The sequence below is a fragment of the Hirundo rustica genome, chromosome 15 (genome assembly GCF_015227805.2).
Source record: "Hirundo rustica isolate bHirRus1 chromosome 15, bHirRus1.pri.v3, whole genome shotgun sequence".
Taxonomy (NCBI): domain Eukaryota; kingdom Metazoa; phylum Chordata; class Aves; order Passeriformes; family Hirundinidae; genus Hirundo; species Hirundo rustica.
The window spans coordinates 14,837,829-14,863,692 of record NC_053464.1 but is presented as its reverse complement, the minus strand read 5'-3'; the positions used below and the strand labels follow the sequence as shown (position 1 = coordinate 14,863,692).

At 53.0% G+C, this 25,864-nt stretch overlaps 1 protein-coding gene across 1 annotated transcript in view; it reads right to left on the bottom strand.

Moving 5' to 3' along the window:
* Window positions 1-6,597: 6,597 nt before the first annotated feature.
* LOC120759750 (lipase maturation factor 1) overlaps window positions 6,598-25,864 on the bottom strand; it is a 142,321-nt gene continuing 123,054 nt past the window's right edge. The window contains exons 7-9 of the mRNA XM_040079337.2: window positions 23,082-23,265; window positions 15,117-15,229; window positions 6,598-7,243 (exon numbers count right to left, since the gene is read on the bottom strand). Of these exons, the coding sequence (XP_039935271.1) occupies window positions 7,069-7,243; window positions 15,117-15,229; window positions 23,082-23,265 (472 nt within the window). The 3' untranslated portion in view covers window positions 6,598-7,068. The remainder of the gene's footprint in view (window positions 7,244-15,116; window positions 15,230-23,081; window positions 23,266-25,864) is intronic.

Below are 25,864 nucleotides of genomic sequence, written 5' to 3'. Positions count from 1 at the left end.
AATGGCAGGGAAAGCCTTGGGAATGGCACAGCAATCCATAGGAATGGCAGAGAAATCCCTGGGAATGGCAGGGAGAGCCGCAGGGAGGCCGGGCTGGCTCCGGGGTGGCACCAGGGACACGCAGGACCGCGACATTCCGGCCTCGGCTGGGGCGGGCAGGGTGGGATCAAGGTAAGGGTTTGGCCATGTGGAATTCCGGTCATTCCCAGAGAAGCGGAGACAGGGGGAAGCCCCAGGATTTGTCAGGTCTGGTGGTCTGGCGCCGGTTTTTCCTCCGTGCTCTGCTCCAGGGGCAAAGGCGTGAAAAAATTCCACCCAGCTTTAGGGACTGGGCTTTTGTGTCCCAACAAAGTCTGCCTTGGTATCCCAGGATTCCAGTCCACTCGTTATCAATAACTAATTATCAGTGCTCGCTAACGATTCTAGCTATTTTATTTCCAAGGGCTTTGCCTCCTCCCAGACTTTGTTGGGAGCAGACCTGGATGTGCAGCCTGGGCTGCTGATCCCACCTGCCCGCTCCAGGGGAGCAGCTGGAATTTGGCCAGGGAGATGTGGATTAGCGAACCAATTAACGGCTCCAGCCCCGGGGCAGCACCTGGGGTCACACAGGACGGCAAACCCCGGTCCTGCCTTGCTCCGGGAGCTCATCCTGAGGATCCAACTCCAATCCCGATGCGATGCCCCTTCCTTAAAAGATGTTTTTTTTCCCTAAAAATCCTCTATCCGTGCTGAGCAGCAGCAGGCCGGCCTCGTGGCTGAAACGATCCCACAAAGGCCGAGCCTGGAGCTGCAGCGGGAGGATGGAGCTGTGCAGGAGGAGGTTGGGATGAGGCCACACTGACATTCCCGGGATGCTCCGGCACCGATCTCCTCAAGGAACAAAAGCTTTGGGAGCGTGGGCGGCCAGGCCAGACAGGGAATCAACAGGGATTAGTGGCACGGAGCCCCCGAGCCAGGATCGGGCTCTTTTCCCTGGAATTCCAGCTCCTCATGGCTCCTGCACCACCCTGGGAGCGCTCCATCCCCTCATCAGCCGGGAAAATCAGCTTTTCCAGGCGTTTTTACAGCTGAAGCCGGCCTTTTCTTCCTTGTTCCATTTTCCTGCGGAGGAGCAGCGGCGGTGCTGTAGCTGTGGCACATCCCTGCCCATCCCAGTCATGGAATATCCCAGGATCCCAGAATGGCTTTGCGTTGAGAGGGGCCTTAAATCCCACCTCCTTCCACTCCCATCCCAGGCTGCTCCAAGCCCCATCCAAGCCGGCCTTGAAAAGACTCCCAAGATCATTCTTCCAAGCGGGGAACTGTCACCGAGACACACAGAGCAGTCACACGCAGACAAGAGATTTTCGCAGAGGTCCTTCCGATTCCAGCTCACAGCTGAGAGAGCCGAGAGAAGGAAGAGACCCCTTTGTTTATTTTTTTACTTTTTATACATTTGTGGGTCTGGCCAAAGATTGGCTTTTTGGGGTTTCCACCCCTCAGCCTCAGTGGCCAGACCAATTGTCAGTTACAATTGTTTTCAGGTTAGAAATACGCAAACGAAGGACAGAGAATGAAAAACAAAGGATTTGTTTATGTTACATCTGTGAGAAAGGTAGAAAACTGCTCTTAATATTGTATAATAAATAACTAAAAAGATCTGACTCCATTTAAGAAAATCAGAAGGCTCAGAAAAACCAGGGTAACAGGGAACGACGCTTCTCAAACCCAGGACCCCTCCAGCCCCCAAGCCGTGGCGTGTCCCCACGTTTGTCGGCCAACACCACAATTCCCTCCCTCCATAAAGCAGGAAAAAAAACCAACAAACCCAGCCCGGGTTGTTCCCTGCTCCTTAAGGAGCGATTTTTCCATCCCGAAGCCCAATGAAACCGAAGCCGCTCCCGTAATCACCCGCCGGATTTTATCAGCGTGTTTGGGTTACGCTTCGCCCCCTTCGGCTAATTCCTAATTGATTCTTTAATCCCGACAAGTTTTTTTTATTGCCTGAGACAAGAGGGATTTAGCCCAGGAGCGGGCAGGAAAAGCTGCTCCCGAAGCCCGGGAGAGGCAGGACAAGGGGCAGGGATGACCTCATCCCGAGGCCGGGATTTATTTGATCGTCTATCAGTTATTTATTATTCTAAGTAACCGCTCGCAGGTGCTGGGAGCGCAGTGGGGTTGTCCCGGAGCCCGGAGCACGCCGCCGGGGGAAGCTCAGCCCTGTGCAATCCTACCCCGAGCTGCTCCTGCGGAGGGAGCGGGGAAATCCATGGAAAAACGGGGCAAAATCTGTGGGAAAACGGGGAAAAATCTGTGGGAAAATGAGGAAAAAATCTGTGGAAAATTGGTGCGAAATCTATGGGGAAAATGGGGCAAAATCTGTGGGAAAATGGGGTGAAGTCTGTGGGAAAATAGAGTAAAATCTGTGGAAAATGGGGAAAAAATCTGTGGGAAAATGGGGAAAAAATCTGTGGGAAAATGGGGAAAAATCTGTGGGAAAATGGGGTAAAATCTGTGGAAAATTGGTGTGAAATCTGTGGAAAAATGGGGTGAAATCTGTGGGAAAATGGGGCACAATCTGTGGGAAAATGAGGCAAAATCTGTGGAAAAAATGGGGCAAAATCCGTGGAAAAATGGGTAAAATGTGTAAAAAATGGGGCAAAATCCATGGGAAATCAGGGGAAAATCAGTGGAAATATGGGACAGGAGTTTGTTTTCCTGAGTGCCACCTTATGGAATGGTTTGGGTGGGAAGGGCACCTGAAGCTCACCCAGTCCCAACCCCAACACCTCCCACTCTCCCAGACATTCCCAGGGATCCAGGGGCAGCCACAGCTGCTCCGGGAATCTGTGCCAGGGCCTCCCACCCTGCCAGGGAACAATTCCTGCCCAAATCCCACCTGGCCCCGGGAGGAGCAGAGCAGGACCGACACTGCCATGGCACCGGGAGGGACGCGCTCGGTGTCCGGCTGCGCCAGAGCCCACAGGGACAATTCCTGAGGGACAATTCCAGAGCTCACACAGTGACAATTCCAGAGCTCACAGGGACAATTCCAGAGGGACAATTGCAGCACTCACACAGTGACAATTCCTGAGCTCACACAGTGACAATTCCAGAGCTCACAGGGACAATTCCAGAGGGACAATTGCAGCACTCACACAGTGACAATTCCTGAGCTCACACAGTGACAATTCCAGAGCTTACACAGTGACAATTCCAGAGCTCACATGGGGACAATTCCAGAGCTCACAGTGACAATTCCAGAGCTCACACAGGAGAAATTCCTGAGCTCACACAGGGACAATTCCAGAGCTCACACGGGACAATTCCTGAACTCAGCTTCTTCCTCCTCACCTGCCTGCCTGGAAGATGTGATCTAACAGGATTTGGGGCTGTGACAGGGAAGCAGGACACGGATGTTCCCGCATCCAGGCTGGTGTGACCCGTGTCCCTCCGTGGGGCAGCGCTGGGATCACGGGTGGCACCTGGAGGGCTCCGACAGGCACATCCCTGTGAAATCCCGTGCAAATGCGCAGTGTGGATTTGGGGATTAGCTCTGGACGCCCCTCTGTTGTTTTTTTAATCTCCACAGCCCTGGGCGGTGCCAGCCCAAAGCCGCCCCAATGCCACAAAGCTCCACTCCAGCACCTGCCAAAGGTGTCCCTCAATCCCAGCACGAAACCTGCCATTCCCGGCTTTCCCAATCCCGGGGGATGCTGCTCCCGAGGCTGGAGGCTCAGAGGAGGTGACAGAAACGGAGTGACAGCGCAGCGAGGAGCTTTTAACATCCCTGAATCCTGCATTAGTCTCCCAGACTCTGGAGCTGGAATTCCCCCTGGACTCGAGGCACTGAAGTGTTTTCCCGGCGAGGGAGGGGCTGGGGATGAGGCCCCAGGCGGAGCAGAGAAGGTGCCTTTGCCAAATTATCCCCCCCTCGTTGTCTGCCCAGGCTCCTCCGACCCAGCAACACCCTCAGGAAAGCTGGAAAATGGGATTTTGAGTGGCAAGACCCCGCTGTGGCTTCAATTTTAACCCCAACTCGGGGGGGGAAAAAAAAAAAAAAAAAAGCAGGGAGTCGGGAGAATCATTTTTTCATTAAAATCAAAATCGATCCATAATGAAAATAGACCTGGAATGGGAAAAGCTGAGTGCAAATGGAAGCTTTTAAAGATTCTTTTGACTGACAATAACCTGAAGACCCTCCAGGAACTCCAGCCTGGAATAATCAGATTAAATGGAAACTAATACACGATCCTGAAATTCATCCCATGCTGCTCTAAACTTGGAGCAGCTGGATAATTTCGCCTACAGGTTTGTGCCTCCTGCCCAGCAGTTCACACGGAATTGTTTGGCCAAACTTAATCTACCAGGAAGGAATAAAAGAAAAAAAAAAAAAAAAAAAAAGAAAAAGAAAAAGCTTTTTCCTTTCATATGTGTTAAAGCAAAGCCAGCTTTTCCAGGCAGCTGGGAGCAGGGAATGGATACGGCTGCAGGTATTTCCCATGGGAATTCCCAGCCTGGAGTCTGGCTGCTTTAAAATCAGTGACTCTGATTTATAAAAGATACAGGAATAAGGAGTCCTCTGGGTCGGTGCAGGGTTGGTGGTGGTGGTGGTGGTGGGGATAATTCCTGGCGATTCCTGCACGGACACAAACTCATCTCCGGCAGCTCCTCACCCCTGAGCCCTCCGCAGGGGCCGCGCTCCCAAAACACAAACCAGATCCGTGTTGGTGGAGGAATGCTTGAAAATGGAACCTGGGAGGATCCAGGGAGGCCCTGGCACAGATTCCCAGAGAAGCTGTTCCTGGATCCCTGGGAGTGTCCAAGGCCAGGCTGGAGCACCCTGGGGTGGTGGAAGGTGTCCCTGCCATGGCAGGGGCGGCACTGGATGGGCTTTGAGGTCCCTTCCACCCCAAACCATTCCATGATTCCATGATTCAGTGTCCCTGCCCGTGGCTGGGGTGGGATGGGATGAGATCTCAGGTCCTTTCCAGCCCCTCTGGGAATGTCTGGATGGCCCAATCCAGCCTCCCACACCACCAGCCCCTGGCCACGGGATCATCCCTTCATCCCTTCCAGCCTGCTCCGAACGCTGCCGGATCTTCCCAAATTACAGGAGCACGGATCATTCCCCCATTCCCTCCGTCCAAGGGATGAGCTAAACCCCCTCAGGCCATTCACATTCACTTTCTGCTCCCCCCAGGAACAGACTTGGATGTGGGATTAAAAAAAAAAAAAAAAGGGAGACTTCCTTTTTTTGGAGGGGAAGAGCGGCTGGGCTGAGCTGGATCCGGCCTTGGCACAGCCGATGGCCAGTGGGCAGAAATACAAACCCAGCTGGGACCAGAGGGGACCTCGTGCTTCCAACAGGCTGGAATCTTGGGAAAAAAGGGAGAAAAGTCAGGTCTACCTCAGTTATACCAAGTGCAATCCTCGGGGTACCCCGAGGGTCAGTAACTTCCACGTAGGAAAAGGAATTCAGAAAATAAAATGGATTGGTTTTGATCCAGGAATGCCCCTGGGATGTCTCCAGGCATGGTGGAGCTGGAGCTGCTCAGGATGGACATGGGGTGACCCCCGGCCATGTCCTGCCTGTCTCAGCTCCGGAATTTCCTTGGAGCTCACAGAGAACCAGGAGGAGGGAGAGGGATGAGACCAGGCTCTGGATTGGGATGAGCTGGGAGAACACAGCCCAGGGAAAGGCTCAGCCCATGGAGGGACCCAAACCCCGCATCCAGAACTTCTGGAGAAGGTGCCGGGACCTCAGAGACATCGGAGCTGGCAGGAGCAGCTCCCAGATGGAGTTCTGCTCCCCAGGGATTCCCGGCGCTGACTCGGGAACGCCGCAGAGTTTTCCTTCCAGTGCTGAACTCCGGGATAAAAACTCTCCACAAAAACCAGTGGGCAGATAACACAACGTGGTCCTGATTTCCTCCCACCTCGGGATAATTGTTCCTTTTCTTTCTCAAATTCTTGTCCCAGGGAAAGGTTTCCTGTGGAATCCCTTCCTGCCCCTTTGGATGGGTTTTATCTCCCAGGCGCTGCTCCGGAGCAGAGCGGGGAGCTTGGATTGGAATAAAAAAGCGGGGGAAAAAAAAATATAAAGCTTAACAAGCAGCAAACAGGAATGGGAATGCTGGTCTGGGATCCATTATCCCTGACCCAGAGGTTGGAAAGCAAAAGAAATTCATTAAATTGGGGAGGGGGGAGGCCAGGGCTGTTGTCAGTCGGTGCCCAGTCCATGGGGCGCCCGGGGGTGTCACCGTCACCCAGGGCTGGATCCGCTGGAGAAGGAGCAGTTCGGAAGGAAAAATCCACTGGAACCATGAGGGAGCCCCGTGCAAATTCACCCTGGGGCCCACGGGAGAAGGGGAGGGGGGATTCTCCCCTCGCAGCCCTGGATCCCCGGGATGGGGATCAGACACTCGGACACCGCACCGGATTCTCCCCAAAACACAAGTAAATCCCAGGACTCACCTCATTCCTCACCTGCCGCCCCATTCCCACGGGAGCTGCCTTGTCCCTGGTGAGCCACAGCAGGCCAGGCACTGGGGGACTCCCTTTTTTCCCCGTTTTTAGCACTTCCAGGAAAAATAAAAAACCCAGTGAAGCTCCTGCTGGTCATCCAAGAATTGTTTGCTTTAATCTGTTTCCAGGAACACGCTCCCGGTGGTGCCCATGTGGTCAAAAAGGTGGGAAAAAACCATGGAAAAGGGAATTCCTGTGCCTGCACCCACAGCCCACACAACTCCAGAGATCCCTCCTGGTTTGCTTTCCCCCGTTTTTTGTTTCAAACCCACATTCATCTGCTTTTGGCAACACCAACCCCTCTCCCAAAACCAATCACAGTTAGTTGCTTGCCTTATTCCCAGTTCCAGAGGAATTCCCGCATGGAGCAGCCTGGCAGAAGAAATCAGTCACTGACAAAAAGCAGCTCACAAAGCAAGTGGGCAAATTGGGAATCTTCTGGAAAACGGGCGTGAACAAGGATAAGGATTATAAAAAGAGAGAGGTGGGAGATGTTTGGAAGGGAGCTGCCCGTTCTCCCTGCTCCCAGCTGCTCCCTCTTGTCCTGGCCATCCTTTTCCCTCAGTTCTGCATGGGATAAGGCCACTTCCTGTCCTCAAAGAACTTCCTCAGGCCCTGCAGGTTGACGGGGGGGAAATAGGGGCCGATCCTTTTCCGGATCCACCACTTCCCGTCGCTGGCGTGCTTCCCCCCGGGCTGGCTGAACTTGTACTTGAAGTGTTCCCCCCGGATCCACCTGTGGGAGACAAAAACAGGAGCTCAGGGCTTGGCAGGACTTCTGGGAAGAGGCTTGGACCGTGTTTTTATTCCCTTGAGATTGGTGTTCGGGAGCCTTTCTGGATGGAGGAGTCAGCTTGAGGGTGCTCAGGGTGGATCCATGTCCCAGTACTCCATCCTTCCATCCTTCCATCCATTCTCCATGCATCCATGCATGCATGCATGCATCCATCCATCCCTCATCCCTCCATCCATCATCCATCTCTCATCCATCCATCCCTCATCCCTCCATCCATCATTCATCCATCCATCCATCCATCCATCATCCATCTCTCATCCATCCATCCATCCCTCCATCCATCCATCCATCCCTCATCCCTCCATCCATCCCTCATCCATCCATCCATCCCTCATCCCTCCATCCATCATCCATCTCTCATCCATCCATCCCTCATCCCTCCATCCATCCATCCCTCCCTGCCTCCCTCCCTCCCTCCATCCCTCCCTGGGATGCCCACAGCCATCACCAGCGACTCTGGGAAGGCTTTGGGAAGCTCCCAGGCTCCCCTTGATGCCATTTAGGAATTCTGTCCTCCAGCTGTGCCTGGGGCACGATCCACGAGCAGAGCAGCTTTAACACCCCCCTGCCCCGAGCACCTCTCCACCGCCAAGCAAGAAAGAACAACAACAACAATAAAAGCAGGAACAACGAGATTTTTCCCTTTCTCAGATCCATCCTGGAGCATTTCTGCCTGGGATTTTTGGGAGCAGGGAGCCGCATCCCCCGGCACCCCCTGCCCCGGCCGGCGGCCACTCCGTTAGCGCGGCTCCGAGCGCATCTGTTTCCCGGCCGCTCCGGGAGCTGACAGCAGGCCTGAAAGCGGCGCAGAAAGAAACATTCATCAGTGTCAGGAAACACTCTGGGAGCTGCCCACGCCGCTGGATCCGGGGGGTTTGTCCCCCTTGATGTAGGACATGCTGACAAGGGCCGGAGCGGCGCCCGCGCCGGGAGCATCGCCGGCGTCGCCGGGCGAGTCCATAAAACACCCACGAAATAAAACTGTCAAAGTCGTGTCAGTGCTCATTTAAACCCGCTCTGCTCCGCTAGGAAAACGCAGACCCTGCCGCTGAGCGGGGCACCGCAGCCGGGGGATCCCCGGGAAGCTCCTTCCTGCTGCTGGAATAATCGGGGGCGGCTCCCACGGATTTGGGGAGCAGGGCGGAGCGGAGGAAGCGGCGCCCGGGAGGAGGGTGGCTGCCAGCACCGCCCCGCTTGTCTCGGTTTGAAAAGACAGGTGTCTAGTATGGAGAGGCAGGCCTCTCTAGGAATGATGAATTTAGACCCTTCCCTCCCTGTTATCATAATTTGGAAGATTAAAAAAAAAAGCTTTTCAGTCAGAGCTATGGGGAAAGGAATAACAGTCCTTTACTAGTAACTATAACAGGACAGACAAACAACAACAGCAATTATAATAATAGTAAAACAGAACTAAGAACCCTGAGGGGCAAACAGTGGAAGCTCCAGCGCTGATGGCTGGAAGGGGTGGATTTTGTTCTCGGCAGGCAGGGGGGTGCCCTGGCAGGCGAAGTGAGCAATGCCAAAGAACCCACAGTGGCTGGACCCGGGCTGACCCAAAATCCAGCAGGGCAGCGAAGAAACTCCGAATTCCTGGGCGCTCCAACAGATGACAGAATTCCCAGGACCAGACTCCCCCGTTATCCGTGGACTCCAGGCAGCTACCCGCCGCCCGACCGTGCTCCCCGGAAAACCGAGAGCAGCGAGCCCCCCACCCTCAGCTCTCGGGAGCTTTTTTTTCCTCCCCCAAAACTAAGTGATGCACTCCCTTTTGTCCGGGTCAAGCACCCTTTAACTACCAGTATTTAGTCTCCTAGCAACTTATGGGGGGGAAAAAATTCTACAGGAAACTTTAACCCTCAACACTGCTTCAGCCCTGCTGGCACCCAGGAGAGCGCCACGGGAAGGATTCTCCTACGAAACCGTGGAATACGGGACGCCCAGGGAGGTTCGGAGTGCCCGTCCCTGGAGGCGCCCAAAAGGAATTCCTGGAGGTGGCACTCGGAGCGCCGAGGTGGGCATCGGGCACAGCTGGGACTGGACGGACTTTTCCGGCCTCAGTGATCCTGGGGTTCTGTGTTCACCACACCCGTCGTGTTCCCCAGAGAAGCTGTGGCTGCCCCTGGATCCCTGGAAGTGTCCCAGGACAGTCTGGAACAGCCTGGGACAGTGGGAGGTGTCCCTGCCATGGCAGGGGTGGCACCGGGTGACCTTTAAGGTCCCTTCCCTCCCAAACCATTCCATGATTCCAGGATTCAACGATCTCCATCTTCCCCCCCCTCCTCTGAGGATGAAGGGAGATAAAAGGGAAAAGGGGCCCCCAGCGGGATTTGGGGAGCACAGACCTGCACCTCACCCCCACAAACGCTGCCCTGCAGCTGCTGCCTTCATTCCAGCCCGGGCCAGTCCTGCACTCCCTCTTTTCCCTGCTTCCTGAGGCTGGGAAAACCCAGACAGGGGCTGAAGTGTTATTCCTGCAGGGCTTCCTTTGCAGGAGCACAAAATTCCTGTCAGGAACCGGGGTGTCACCGACCAGCCACGTCCCTGAGGGTCCAGGAAGCCACTCCAGGAGCTATTGGATATGACTGGAGATTTCCAAGCCGTGCTGCCCAACTGCCTTCTGGAATTCCCAAAACACATCCACCTCCAATCCCAAAAATACTGATTTTATGGCAGTCTCCTGCTCCAAGCATCCCTCCACCTGCCACTCTGACGCTTTGGGGCTTTTCCTTCACTGAGTGGCCGCAGAGCACCTCCCGAGCTGGACACATCTCCATGCATTCCCAAAATAAATGTGAGAAAGGTGGGATACCCGGAGCCCAGGAGGGAATCTTTCCTTGCCAGGCTCAGGATGCAAAAGCTGCAGCGTTTAATACCCACTGGAGCCCCTCATTTCAGGGCTCACAGAGTTTACAAGCTCTGCCAGCGTTTATAACCTGCCTGGGTGTCTCCGTCCTGGAATTACGGGGTTTTCCAGCTGCTCCAGCGCTGGTCCTGCTCCCTCTTCCCGGGATTCAGGGAATCCCCGAGTCCGTCCTTCCAGGGCTCACAGAGTGTGTGCGGGTTTTGGCGTTTCCACAAAGATTTCCTGGAAGCTGGAAGGGATCCCCAGGTCTCGGAGCCTCCCTGATGCAGGAGACTGAGCCTGCAGGAGATTCCCTGATTCCTGCTCCGGAGAAACAGCAACAGCTTCAGGAAGGGGCTGCCCGACCTCACCGGGACGTCCCAGGTACCCAGAGAAGGGTGAGAATGGCAGAGGAGCCATGGAAAGGTTGGGAAGGGAGATCCCAGCCACCGGCAGCTTCCCGGGATTTGCCGAGCGCACACAAGCTTCCCATCAATAAATGGCTCCAAACTGAAGGATTTCGATGGGATCTTGGGAAGGAATTCCTCCCTTCCCCTAATTATTTAGTCCAGCAGGGAATGAAAATAATTAAGTCACGAAATTCCCTTTAGAATGGAGCTAAGTGGGGGGGAATAGTGGTAGGAAAATTGGGAGGTTTTTTCCCACTCAGTTACTGTGGGGGGGAATGAAGGGATCCCTAAGGTGGGCAGCAAACTTTCCCCTCAACCCGGATAAAAGTCCAGGATCGTGGAATTGCGGGGTGAGGGATGGTTTGGGATGGAAGAGAAGTGAAAAATCACCCAGTTCCACCCCCTGGCGAGGGCACCAGGCCACCGAGGGCAGGGATATGGGAGATTGGGAAGGAATTCCCGGCTGGGAGGGATTCCCAGAGAAGCTGTGGCTGCTCCATCCTGGAAGCGTCCAAGGCCACCTCAGATGGGGTCTAGTGGAGGATGTCCCAGCCCATAGCAAGGGTGGGACTGGGATTCCAAGGACTCTTCCAGGAGATGGAAAACCCTCTCTGCTGTGAGGAAAAGGGGACAAAAAGCTCTTTCGGACAACTTCTGACCCAAGACTGAGCCACCTCCTGCCACCACCCTCCTGGGCATCCCCCCAGGACTGTCCTCGGGGTGGGGAGAGGCCAGAAAGGCTAAAAATGATCAGAATTATTGTTTAAAACCAACGTTTTCCCCTGGGCAGATGCCCGGCGGCAGCTGCCCCGCGGCGCTTTCGGGAGCCCGCTCGTATATCAGCCCCTCCTGACATCTCCCAACTGGACGTGTTAAAAATTAGCAGCAATATTGGAGTTGTTGGGACGGAGGCCTAAATCTCCCAGACAGCTGTAATTAGTTCCAGAGGGTGCAGCTGTCTCCCTGCAACAGCTGAGGGGGTTCCAGGGAAAAAAAAAAAAAAACAAAACACAAAAAACCAAAAAAAAAAAAACCAACCCCAACCCAGTGGTGGTTTCTGTTAGAATTAATGGCCTGACAAGGCGAGGAGGGGTGGGAGAGGGATGAAAGCAAGCAAGCAAAACATGGGGTGTCTTTCTGGGTTGTTGGGGATTTTTTTTTTTTTTTGTTTTGTTTTGTTTTGGTTTTTTGTGGGTTTTTTTCAGGTTTTTTTTTTGTTTTGTTGGGGTTTTTTTTGTTTGTTTTTTTGTTTTGTTTTGTTTTTTGTTGTTGTTTGTTTTTTGTGGTTTTTTTGGTTTTTTTTTGTTTTGGGGGGTGTTTTATCTCGAGGTTCCCTGCTCCGCTGTAAATCAGGTGGTGGGAAGTCCAAATTCGTCAGGGCAACATCGCTCCAGCCTTGCTGCTCTTGCCCTGCTGCTGGGAGGGAGCGTAAATTAATTCATCTTGGCCTAAATTTAGGGCATCGGGGCAGCTTTGGGGTTGTTTTTTAGTGCTGCTGGTTCTGAGGCTCCTGCAGGGTCCGGTCCCACTGAGCTGGAGCAGCTGATCCCGAAATTCCCCTTGGGCAGGGGCAGAGCAGGGTTTTTGCTCTCTGGTTTTCTCTCCTTGGATGGGTTTGAAAGGGTGGGACAACACCAAGGGCAGGGCAAACTGTGGAGGAAAAAAAAACCAAACCCAGACCTGGCTCCAGATGGATCCAAGGCTGGGATTTACCCTGCCAAGGAAGAGAGAGATCCCACAGCCACCAGATTTCCCAGCCTGGGAGAAATCCTGCCAGCCTGGGATGAGCTCTGCCTTCCCTGAAATACTGAGGCTGTTCCTTTTCTCCCAAAGAAAACCCCTTAAACTTCCCTTCAGGACCGTGGAATTTAGCTCTGGTCATCTCTGAGAGATTCATTTCCACCTAATCCCAGTGATGCCAGGATTTTGCAGGAATTCCCACTCCCTGCCTGCTCTCAGCACTGCTCCAGAGTCACCTTCATCCCTCTGGGGAGGGTCCAAGCCCCAAACTGGCTTTTACAAAACGCAGCTATGACCAAGCCCTTCCCATGGCTTGGGCTGACTCCACAGATCCCAGCCCAGGAATAAACTCCAGTCACTCTGAAATGGGAAATAAAATCAAATCCCGGAAACAAGAACCCCAAATGCCACATTCCCCGGTGTTCCAAAGCATCCAGGGGGAAGCACCAGCTCCCTCAGGAGCACCACCACTGCAAATCCAGCTCTTCACACCCACGGCGGGGCTTTAATTGGAATAAAAATCCTCAAGTGACCATGATTTAATACCAGAGACACCAGTCAGACCCAAAAACCTGAGGTGTGTTTTTTTTTTTTCCCCTCCTGTGGGCTAAATCTGATTTTTGCTTCCTTTGATTGCTGCAGCCCTTTCAGTGGCGCGTTCAACACTTCCTAATTTCTCAGCCCAAGCTCTCCCGTCCAGATTTACGAGAGCCTGGGCTTTTATGAAGTATCCACTGCCCCAGAATATTTGGGAAATCCACGTTCCCCCCAAACATCACCGGCCTCAAGGTCCAACGCTTCCCACTCAGCCCGGCTGGGCCCTCAACAATGCCCTCATTTTTAATCAGTCACCTGTTTCTCATTTGAAGTTTATCACACTTGAGGAAAAAAATAATAATAATAATTAAAAAAAAAAGCAAAACCCCCCCCCCCCCCCCCCCATAATTTCTTGAGTTGTAAAGAACCCTCCAAACTTCTGGTCTCCGAAATTTCATTTCGAAGGCATTAACTCATTCTGAAAGTCCCTTGGCTATGGAAGGTGTAGAGTTTCCATTAACAGAACAAACTCCGTGGAGGATGGAGCGCAGGGTTCTTATGGAAAACAGCCCCTTCCCCTAATTATTTAGTCTAGCAGGGAATGAAAATAATTAAGTCGCAAAATTCCCTTTAGAACGGAGGGAAGGGGGGGGAATAATGGTAGGAAAATTGGGAGGTTTTTTTCCACCCAGCTACTGTGAGGGGAATGAAGGGATCCCTAAGGTGGGCAGCAAACTTTCCCCTCAACCCGGATAAAAGTCCAGGATCGTGGAATTGCGGGGTGAGGGATGGTTTGGGATGGAAGAGAAGTGAAAAAATCACCCAGTTCCACCCCCTGGTGAGAGCACCAGGCCACAGAGGGCAGGGATATGGGAGACTGGAAAGGAATTCCGGGCTGGGAGGGTGGGCAGGCCCTGGAGTAGAATTCCCAGAGAAGCTGTGGCTGCTCCATCCTGGAAGTGTCCAGTGCCAGGCTGGACAGGGCTTGGAGCAGCCTGGGACTGTGGAAGGTGTTGGGGTTGGAACTGGATGGGCTTTAAGCTCCTTCCCTACCCAACCCACTGCAGGATTTTGGGATTTTTACCATCTCGGGGTTCACAAAGCACCTCAGAGGAAACATTCTGGTAAAAGCGGGACTTTTTCTGTGCCTCAGCTGGAGAAGGGGGTCTCTCCTCAGAAGGTCTGGGGGATGCAGTGCCCTAAAGCTGGAAAACATCAGCAGGATCCACGGGGAATTTCATTCCACACGGAGCTCTGGACCTGCATCCCTGTTTGCAGCGCATCCTCGGAGCCTCAAATGGAAAACATTAGCAGGAGCATAACAAGGCATGAGTTGATCCAAAATGCCCCCAAAAAATGTTTTCTCAGCTAAAAATAACTCCATCAACAAAACGGCCGCTTTTGGGACAAAATTCCTTTTGTCTAAAACCTCGGAGCTTTCCTCTGTGCCTTCCCCTGGCTGATGTTGGCTTTGTCTCTTCCTTGAAAACACAAACAATTCCAAGACGAGCGTCCGCAAGCTCAGCAATTCCCGCAGGGCCGTTCTGCCTTTGAAACACCCCGGGAGGTCGATGGAAACGTTTGGGGTTTGAGCCGAGCTCCCGAAGAGAACGTGGCAAAAAAACCCCAGAGCCGAGGGGCAGGAAAGCACAGCAGGAGGGACCATTCCTGGCCAGGGGCAGCAACACCGAGCCCTGGATGGATCTGCTGGGATCCCTCATCCCAAGGGTCCCTGGGGCCCCTCCTGGGGGGGGATCAAGGTGCTGGCAGCGCTTTGTGGTGGTTTCAGCTTCGCCAATTTCTTTTTCCCGAATTATGTGTAATAGTTCGAGTGCCTGCTAAAATTATTGACTCTTTTTCTGCTGTGAGATAGGATGAGGAGAAAAGCAAATCTTTAAAGGGTACAAAGACAGGCTTATTGACCAAACAACAAAAAAAGAAAAAAAAAAATAAAATAGGAAATCAGAATAAAACCTTCAAAACGCTTCCTCATCCCCACAAGTTTCCTTTCCTTTCTCATGGCATAGAGACAAAACTCGGAACCTGGGGTCAGTTTCCCACCTATAAAACAGTTTTCCATGGGTTCACTTAGAGAGAGGAATCTCTTTTGGTCTGCCACGGGAACTCCAATACTCAAAGCCAGTCACCAGTTGGTTTTTTTTTCCCACAGCTTTCTTCCGTCAGTACAAAACCAAACCCAGCCTGAATCCCATCGAAGACAAAAACCCCAAGAGGAACGCCCAGGGTGGGAGCAAGGAGAGATCCCGGGATAACTCCAGGTTACCTTGGGGGGTCCCTGCCTGCGAAGGGGTTGGTGGCCAGCAGGGACAAGGTCTCCTCTTCCTGGGCCAGCAGCTTCCCAGCCAGGTGGATGATCCACTCGTTCTGCTCGTAGGTCTTGGGGGAGGAAGAAGAAATGGAATCGTTAGGAACTGCTGGGCTTTTCCTGGAGCGTTACCGGGATGAAAGATTTCCGTCCTTGGGGAGAGATTTTGGCGGATTTGGGTGGAAAATGGCGAATTTCCCACGGGATCCTTGAGGTCCAGACGGAGACTGGCACCCTCAGGGAGAGTGGCCCTGGGTTTGTCTCATCTGCCAATTCTGTCCCCAGATATTTGGTTTAAATCATTTATTTAGCAGCAAACCCCACAGGGGAACCACGACAGCACATTTTCTATGGATAACCCACCCAACCTTTAAATCCAGATTGCTTTCCCCCGGGAAAAGGGTTTGGGTTGGTTCCCTTGTGTTATCCAAAGGAAAACAGAAGGAAGTGGCCTCTCTGTTCCCAGTTCCCGTCTCCTCTTTATTTCCTGCTGTGTGATCCATCCCCTCTTAAATTCCTCCCTCACGGAACCACTTCTGGAGCAGGGCAGAGTTTGACTCCGAATTTAGGCAATCCTAAGGAAGCAGGGATTTGCACTGGATCATCCTTACGGATCCCTCCCAGCCCGAGACATTCCCCGATCCCGTGATTTCCCTCCCTACAGGAATCCTGCTCTTTGCTCTTGTCCAGGCTCCCCAAAAAGCATTTCCCCCGCGGTGATTTCTGCTCGGCTGAGAACTTCTCCTTTTTCCTGCTTTTCCTCACCGGCTCCTCGGTGGATTTTTTTTTTTTTTTTTGAGCGCAAGCAGTAGGGGACACTGTGGGAAAGGGAAAAACCCGGGAGCCGTACCTGCAGGGCTCCCAGCAAAGCGCGGCCCCGAGGCAAAGCCAGCCCGCTTTGTTATTCCCGTCGCCAAGGGAAACGCCAGAGGAACCACGGAAATCACCAAGGACCATCCAGGGCGGCTCTACCTCCAAGGGTTTCTGACCCCAGCTCATCGCCGTTTAGAGCAAAACCACAGATACCTCGGCCAAAAAAGCTTTTCAGAACCATGACTCCCCCCCTCCTGCCTCCGTCCTGCTCCTTCCGTCCGCTCTCATCCATCAGGGATGCGAGCCGGGGACAGGGATGCTCCCTCCTCCATCCCCTGGTGCCACCTCCTGGCACTGAGGGCTCTCAGGGGGGGACAGGGGACTGAGGCCACCGTGGGACTGAGGTCACCGAGGGACTGAGGTCACCGAGGAACAGAGGCCACCGTGGGACAGAGGCCACCGCGGTCCTGGCACCCCAATCTGGGCAGGGAGGCAAGGTGATCCCTGGAAGCACCACAAACCTCAGCCACGTCCCAGGGAGAGCTGGCACCGTCCCCAGCCCTGCCCTGCGTCCCCTGGCTGTGTCCCCACGGGTCACTCTGAGTCTCCCTGGAGGCGCTCAGGCTGGGATTTGGGAATTGCCACCTCCCCAAAGCTGCCACAGGGACGGAACATCACCAGCGACACCTTCGGAGTCCCGAGTCTCCCTGCGCTTCCCAGAGCTCTGGACGATGTTAAATATCATTTCCAGCAGAGCCTGGGAGATTTGGGAGCTCCTGCGTGAGAGCTGGGGAGCAGCAGGAGAATGGGAACAGGAATCACCAGAGTCCTCGAGCTGGAGCTCGCTGGAGGCCCCCAACGCTTCCAAGGCTGGCTGAGAACCGGGAAGGCTCCGGGAAGGTGGGATCGGCTCCCCGGCTCCCCTGGCCTCCAAATTGTTAATTAGCAGCTCCGTGCACACCAGAGTTGGACTTCTGGTCTGTAAAGTGTTTTTCTTGTAAAATTTACAACATGTCTGGCCCCGGTGAAGTCTGCGGTGAGAAATTTCCAGGCGGTGCGGCCCCCGCCCCCCTTCCCGCACGCTGCGCGAAACCACCCTGCTTAACTCATTACTGGGGAAAGTGATACCGTGGAAAAGAGGGGGGAAAAAAGAGTCCAGGAGAGCCGGGCTGCACCCAGGGAAGCGCCGCTCCAAGGGGTTCCTCTGTGCGTGGATCCAGAGGGATCCAGCCCTGGAGAGGATCTGCACGGGCAGGATGGAGGGATCTGAGTGTGCACCACAGAGCCTGAACCACCCGGGGGATTAATTAGAGGAAAACTAATCCAGGATAGATGCACACGCTGCTGGGAGGCGGGCAGGCCTGTTTGGGGGTCATTTTTAGGGTCTGGATCTTCCAAGAGCAGGAGAAGCAGCCGGGACTCATCCCGCACAGATGGCCCTGAGCATCCGACGCAGATGGAGCGCCGGGGCTGCTCCACCTCCACCCAGACACGGACCACGAGTCCCAGAGCTGCTCCTGCCCTCCCCTGGGCCCAGAGCTCCCCCCTGGGCACACAGAGCCCGGGCTGCATCCGTACTGGGATTACTGGGGACTGCCCAGCCGCTGCAGGGAGCCACACAGAGCCCGGGCTGCATCCGTACTGGGATTACTGGGGACTGCAGGGAGCACGGTCACGGTCTGGTGGCACTCCTGGGGAGGTGCAGCCCCCCAGGGGAGGAACACTCTGCCCTCGGTCATCCTGTGAGAGTTTTCACCCTGTTTTAGCACGGAGAGAGACCCGGGGCCCTAAACGCACAAAAACCCCACGGCCAGAGTAACGCAGCCCTAAAGCCAAAACCTGTGTTCACGGACACCCCGTGCACATCCAGGGAATGCCAGGGGCAGCTCTCCAGCCAGATCATCCTCAGTTGTCCCCACAGCTGGGAACCAGCGCCCAGAACCTCCAAAAATCCCATTTCAGGTACAACACAGGGGACTAACAAAGAACTTCGGGCACTTTTTTTGCTGAGATCCCCCATCCCAAGCTTTGACGGGTTTCATCCTCGTGCTGAGCTCAGGCAGGCACTTCCCCCCATCTTTCTGTGCCAGTCTCAGCCCAGATTTTGGGAAGGGGATTTTCTCCTTCTCCCAGCCACACGTGAGGAGCTGAGCATCGCCTCCCACCTCCCCAGCAGCGCTGCCCCGGCACCTCCCTGCAGCTGTTGGCACTCCCCGACCTCTCCACTCCGACACTTTTCCAGGGAATAAACACGGTGTTCTCACCTTGAACACATTCACTAGTGTCCAGGAGGATTTAATGAGTGCACAGAACTGAAACCCAAAGCTCTGTGAAGCCAGGCACCAGCGAGGAGCCGGAGCAGAGGGGCCACGGTAGCAACCAAACTCCGCCGATAACAAAGTCAAGGGAACGTTATCATCCCAAAAAATAAAACCCCCACAGAAACCCCCTGGAGCTACAGGGAACGTGTTCCCAACCGAAATATTAACAATAAGGAGGCTTTCCCTTCAGCTTTAATTGGTCATTTAATGAAAAAGGACTGGGGATTAGTGCGGTGTTTTATGGAATCTCGGGGCTGGCACGGGCGCAGGAGGAGGTCAGGACGAGATGCACATGTGGGAACAGCTGGAAACTTGGCACGGGAGCCCGGGGTTATTATTTCCCGTGGTTGGGAGCCCGGAGTGGTTTCAGGTCGGAGGCAGTGGCTGCCAGAGGGGCAGGGCAGGTTCCATCTCCCCTGCCACGGCTGTTTCTGTGTCACGGCTGAGCCACCGTGGGTGCAACACGGGAATTCCAGCACGGAATTCCACCGTCCTGGGCATTCTCAGCCCATGCCCACACTGCTGTAGTCAAGCACCTTCAGCGTTGCTGCTGAGGGAGTAAAAATCCCTGTCCCACAGAGAGGAGGCCACAGCTGATGCCACCCTTTGCTCTCGGATGGAATTCCAGCTCCCCATCACTCGTTACCATCCTGCTGTCCAAGGAAAGTCCCATTCTGTTATCTCCAATAACCACATGGAATCATGGAGTGGTTTGGACGGGAAGGGAAATCCAAAAAACCCATCCAGTGTCACCCCAGCCATGGGCAGGGACACATTCCACTGTCCCAGGCTGCTCCAAGCCCCATCCAACCTGGCCTGGGACACTGCCAGGGATCCAGGGGCAGCCACAGCTTCTCTGGGAATTCTATTCCAGCCCTTCCCCACCCTCACAGGGAAGAATTTTTTCCTAATTTCATCCCTTTTTTCTATGAGTTTCATCCCTTTTTTTCTATGAGTTTCATCCCTTTTTTTTCTATGAGTTTCATCCCTTTTTTCCTGAGTTTCCCAAAAAGCCATGCCTCCAGCCCAACGTGCAAAGCCATCCCTCAATGAATCCCATTAGAAAATCCTGAAGGAAATTAGAAAATTTAGAAAAAAAATAGGAGATTGGAAAACCCTGCCTCCTTCAGGAGGCAGGAATAGAAGGCTGCATGAGGGAGCAGAGCAAGGCTCTGGGAATCAGCTCCTGGTTCCCACCTTATCCAGGGAAAAGCCACACCTGGCACAGCTCCTGTATCACCTCTGGCTGGGGGAAGAAAAGTGCCTTTGTTCCAGAGCGGGGTCCGGGCAGGGCCAGGGGACAGGAATCATTCCCTGCAGGTGAAGGTGTAGGGAATTCATTCCTTTATCTGTATTTATCCAGCCCGTGGCACGATAGGATATGGGGCCGCTTTGGCACCCCGGCCACTTCCCTGGCACTGCTCCTGGGAGCCAGCTCAGGATTCTTCAGGGCCACAGGGAGACAATAATCCCAGGGAAACGGGGGAAGCAAACGCTTCCCTCTGCACGTGGAGCAGAACGCTGCCACGGAAAACGGCAGCGAGCTGAGGCTGCGCTTGGAGAGGGGGAAGGAAAGGAATGGAAAAGGCTGAGCTGGGTGCAGGGAGCACAGGGCTGAGGGTTGATTAGGACACTCACACCTCCTCCTCGGGGCAGGTTTTCCCCCTAAGCACCTTCTGGCTGCGAGACTGAGATAACAGCAGGCTGGAATAGCTGGCAAAAAGGTGAACCTGCCTTCTCCAGAAACGGGCTCGCTTCTCCTCAGCTCTCCCAGAGTAACCTGAAGTTTCCATCACTCTCTAGTTTCCACCCAGGGCAGAACCTCAGAGCACCAACCCTGCTGCTGGAGGCTCTCCCCGCTCTTTGGAAAGCAGCTGAAGGTGTATTTTTATAAATAACCTCATCTCTGGAAAGCACACACTGCACCCCAGAGCATCCCAAGCTCTGGTTTTACATCCTGAGACTTTTGGAGCAGCTTCAAGGAACGATCCAACAAACACTGGGCTTTAAATCCAACCTGAGGCAGCAACATTTTGTTATTTTGGAGCAGTTATTATTTGATAAAGCACCAGGAGGGTGCCTTTGTGTTGGCCACACAGTCCCCAAACACAATAAATACCCTTCATGCCACAGTAAGGAAGGGAAAAGCCTTTCCCTTTGATTTTTCCTTTCCCACTGCTGTACAACAAACCTTTGGGGCAATAAACATCCAACTTTTGTGGAATCCCAGCACCAGCAGAACTGACCAGCTCTAAGCCCCAGAGGTATGAGCAGCATTTTGTTTTCTGGTTGTTATTGGTCAGCGACGCTGAATCCAGGAGCTGGGATGATTTCTGTGCCAGCCCGGCTCAGTGTCCGGCTGCTCCTGAAATTCCACCATAAACCAGAAGTGAAATAATTACAGGAGGTGGAGCTGGAGCACAGATAAGCCTTTAACAATTTGTCACCAGGATGTTTCTGCACTGACACACACGGAAGCGGCAAGGGGGGAAAAAGTTGTTCCAAATGCTTAACCTCAGTTTCGTGGGATTAAATCCTATTCTGCCATTTCAGCTGTTCTTTCTTTCCTCCCTTCTCTGAGGATGGGGAGGGGCTGGAATAGAATTCCCAGGGAAGCTGTGGCTGCCCCTGGATCCCTGGGAGTGTCCAAGGCCAGCTTGGAGGCAACTTCCCAGTGAATCCTGCAGCCAATCCAGGGTGGGAAGTTCCTGGGGAATTGTCGAGTGCTGATGAAGTGCCAAGAGGAGCCTGTCAGGAGCAGCACCGAGGGGTGGGAAATGTCCTTCCCTCGGGTCCGGGGCTTTTCCACAGCCTGTCAGAGCTGGGAATGTCAGCTTCAACCTGGCCACTGCCAGGGAGGTGCAGACACAGCCCTGGAGCGACGGGAGAGCTGGAGAAACATCCCAGAACTTCTGGAAACAGATTAAATCTAATCCAGAGGCTGAACTCGCTCAGGTTTATGGAGTCTGTAAACTCCCACACGGGTTCTGCACAGCTCCTGTGGCTTCACGAGCTTCTCCTGAGCTTTCAGCTCCTGCTTCTCATCCTTTCCCTTGCTCCAGGGGACTCAAGGGCTGAACACCACCCAGGGATTTCTCTGGCTGTGCAGGACAAGCAGCCCAGGGAGGCAGCTGGCAGCAGATCTGCAGCTCTCAGTGCTCCAGCCAGCCAGCGGCCATTCCAAACGGGATTTACTTCCATGCTTAAGCAGGTATTTACATGCCTGAGCATCCCACGCTCGCTGCCGTGGCAGGGCAACTCGCCTTCCCTCTGTTTTCCACGAGAGTTATCCCCATTCCCACTTTCCAGAGGTTTTTTCCCCCCACCTTTTGTTAACAGATCGTCCCAGCAGGATCTGGAATTGCTCCGTGGAGATTTCTGTGTGTGCTGGGGGGGCAGGAGGGATGTGGGAATGCTGCAGCGGGATGGCCAGGGAGCCATTCCAGAGGAGTGGGAGGTGATGGATGAGACCCAGGGTGACGGATCCACCCCACGGGAGGGATGCACCTCCTCCTGCCGGAGCAAAGGGACCCTCAAGGCTAATTGCTGCTAATTAGCTGCTGTGGGCTCACCTCAAGAGAACAGCACTCCGACAGGTGAAGGGTGAATGAAACACTGAAAAGAATGGGTTAAACACTAATAATGATGAAAGAAACACTAATAATAGTGAATTAAACACCAGTGATAGCGAATTAAATGCTACAAATAATGAGTTAAACACCGATAATACTGAATTTAACAATAAGGATGCGAAGAAGCTGAGTTATTTCCTCTTCCTCCTCCCATCACCTGGCTCCAGCAGCCCTGGGCACAGCCCGCACTCTGCTCCACACGGCAGGACTTCTGTCCCATCCTCTCCAGCTTTAAACCTCAGATCCATTTTATTTTAAACCTTCAGGACATTTCTGCCCTGGGCAGAGCCGTTTTCACTCCTCACACACAGCCTTTGCCTGGAGGAGCCGATTTCTCCCCAGTCAGAGCCCTCCCAAAACACAGCCTGACTTCAACCCCCAGCTCCATCCACCCCCTGCACCCTTCCCTAATTCCAGGCGCTGCTCCTGCCCGGAGTTTGGACCTTGGCCGTGGCTCTCCTGAGGGATAAGCAGCCCTAATGCAGATTAAATGAAATTCCAGCGGGGTAAATATCAAACCACGGCCTGATGTCACGGCCCAGGAATCCCAAAGGCGCCGAAATGAAAACACCACGGGGGAAAGCAAACCCAGGAGTTCGGGGCAGAGGGAAGGGAATATTCCAGGAGAGGATGCAGGGACAAAGAGAAAAAGCCTGGGATACTCTGAGATGGGTTTTCCTCATGCCGCTGCTGTCAGCCAGGTTTGGAAAACCCAGCCCACGTCATGTGGGTGAGATTTGCAAAATTAGCTAAACAGGAATTAACGTTCAAGCTCCCCCCTCCCCTTTTATTTAATTTCTGGCTGTCACCTGTTTTGCTGCTACCACGTAGGGAAAATATTTGGAGGGACCAGTGTCCATGTGTGGGCAGGTGGGGAGTGGGAGCTGCTGTCCCCAGGGGTGTCCCTAACAGGGATTCTTGGTACTGCTAAGAAACCCTTTAAAAAAAAACCCCCTCACATAAAATCTCCGAGAGTTTCATTACAGTAGCACGGTCCTTTAGGAACACAACTTTTGTTCTTGCTGCCTTTTTTTTTTTTTTTTTTTTTTTTTTTAAACAATAATTAACTTAGCCACGGCTTCCAACGCTCCCCCGTGATCCCAACACGTTGTAAATCCGTGTAATTGGTTTTTCCTGGTTTTTTCAGAGGCACCTACCTGGAAGGCAGCAAACCACATGAGCCAGTCGAGGCGATAGTGGTAGGGGGAGATGAGGCACGGCCTCCTCCTCAAGTCCCCGGGCTTGCACTTGAACTCGAACTCCTCCCAGACTGCTGTGGGATCTTGGGGATCCAGGCTGGATGTTCCCTGAAGGATGACTTCCGTCCTCTCCTTGGTGATGCTGTGGGGAATGACAGGATGCTGTTATTTGGCTCAGATTGTGGAAAATCATAAAATCACAGAACGGTTTGGGCAGGAAAAGCCAATCCGGTTCCAACCCCAACAATTTCCACTATTCCAGGGTGCTCCAAGCCCCGTCCAGGCTGGTCTTGGACACTTCCAGGGATCCAGGAGCAGCCACAGCTTCTCTGGGAATCTGTGTCAGAGCCTCCCCACCATCCCAAGGAAGGATTTCTCCCCATATCTCAGCTAAAAGCTCGTGAGAGTCCACGTAGAACACGGGACACTGGCCTGAAGGTAAAGTTGGATCCTGGGATCCACAGAACTTCTGGATCCTGGGACTTTCCTTCCTCCAGCAGTCAAATTCCATGCCCTTCCTCCCACCAGCTGCAGCCCCAAGGAGAGCTGTGATCCATAAAGGTGATTCCTACAGGAGGGGTGGGTCCGTGGGTCAGAGCAGCTCGTGAGCATTCCCATGTGGCTCAGCCTCCACCCCAGCACGGAGCAGTGGGAATGGCAAACTCCAGGCCATGGAAACACCAGCCTGGAGTCCTGGCTGAGGTGCCAGAGACACCCACCTGCTCCGAGGAGATGCTTTCCACAAGGACCACAGAAACCTGCCTGGCAAAGCCCTCCGGCCCCCAACACCCTTTGGATTATTCTTCTACTTTCATTCTGCCTCCTGCAGCCCAAGAAACCGCAAATTTGGGAACACACGACCTCCACCTTCCGCCCCGATGGCTCCCAGGGAGAGATGCTCCCAACCTAAGGAATGCTGAGCATCTCCTCTTGTAATTTTCCCCTCATTGGGGAGATCTGTGGATTCTCCAGCCAAGTTCCATTTTATCCCCTGGGCTGAGTTCTGAGCCGTGGCCGGCTGCCCGAGCCTTAGGAACACCCTGGAAATCAGGGACTCCAAACTACCAATCAAAGCGTGCTCCTGCTGTGTGATTCCAAACCTGTCAGGTTTCACATCATCACAGATTCATTATAAGCTGCAATCCTCCTTTTATTGGTTTACATAGGCTGGAATTGCAAACACGTTACAGCAGCATTTCGGCACATGCTCTGTGGGGTCTGCTAACTGCTGAAACAGAAACCAAAGGCTGGAGAAGAAAAAAGGACAACAGCCCAAAGAAAACAATCTCCTGGAGCTTCACCACTCCAGCCTTCAAAAGAGGTTCGGGAGTTATTTCTCTCTGTCTCTTAAAAAAAAAAAAAAAAAAAAAAAAAAAGGGAATTTTTGGCATTTTCCACAAGTGTTGATGTTTTTAATAATTTTTTTTTCCTAGGTTTTTTTTTTTCTGTCCACAGAAATTTCTGCTATTTGAAAAATCGAGGAAAAGATTACATTCATTTGACGTGCCCTCAGCATCTCCGGTGCTTGTGGTGGGACTCGTTCCTCCCCTTCACTGGGGAGGCCAGACCTTTAACAGCCAAACTGCTTCACCTTCTGCAAAACCTATTTCTATTTCTATTATTTCTATTTCTACTTCTATTTCTATTTCTATTTCTATTTCTATTTCTATTTCTATTTCTATTTCTATTTCTATTTCTATTTCTATTTCTATTTCTATTTCTATTATTTCTTCCTGGCTTCTACTCCGGGTTCTTGGCCAGGGCCCATCCCAGAGCTCTGGAGAACATCCACCGTCACCATGAGCAGGTGGTGGCAAAGCCTGCAGAGAAGCCCAGCCCTGCTGGTGCCCCTGGAGCAATCTGATGATTCAGCCCTGCTTTTCCATCATTTTCCCAGTTGGAAGAGGCTGGGTGGGACAGCACACGAGAGGGGTTATGCTGAGCCCAGCCATGGCTCGCCTAAGCTTTAGCCTCCAAAAGCCCCAGATTTGGATACTTAAAACCCAGCCCAAACCAGTCTGGTTCCAAGCACTGCTGGAGGTGCTTCTCTTGTCAGTTGTGGGATTTCCTGAGCTGCTGCTGGCCCTGTCCTCTCCAATCTTCTTTCCATTTATGCTTTGGTCTCCACAGGAGCAGTGAATTTCCCAAGCCACTCACTGGAAAAATCTGCTACCAAGAGCTGCCGTGGATGTTTCCAGGAGGGAGAGCAAAGGAGTGCAGGGGAAGAGAAGCTCACCAGAAATAAAGAGAGCTGGGGATGGTGAAGACACATCCTGGATGAACTCTCCTATGGATATTTTCATCCTGCTCTTACATTTGCTGTATCGATGGGATGAGCTGACTCACAAACAGCTCAGAGAAAATAAATGCAGTGGGAAAGAAACCTGCTCCTTTTCTCCTTATTTCTCATAAACAGATAATCCATAAATTGTGATTTAGGGGGAAAGGAACCTGCTCCTTTTCTCCTCATTTCTCATAAACAGATAATCCATAAATTGTAATTTAGGGGGAAAGGAACCTGCTCCTTTTCTCCTTACTTCTCATAAATAGATAATCCATAAATTGTAATTTAGGGTGGAAGGAACCTGCTCCTTTTCTCCTTACTTCTCATAAATAGATAATCCATAAATCATAATTTAGGGGGAAATGAACCTAGTCCTTTTCTCCTTATTTCTTATAAACAAATAACCCATAAATTGCATTTCACTGGGAAAGGAACCTGCTCCTTTTCTCCATCTCTC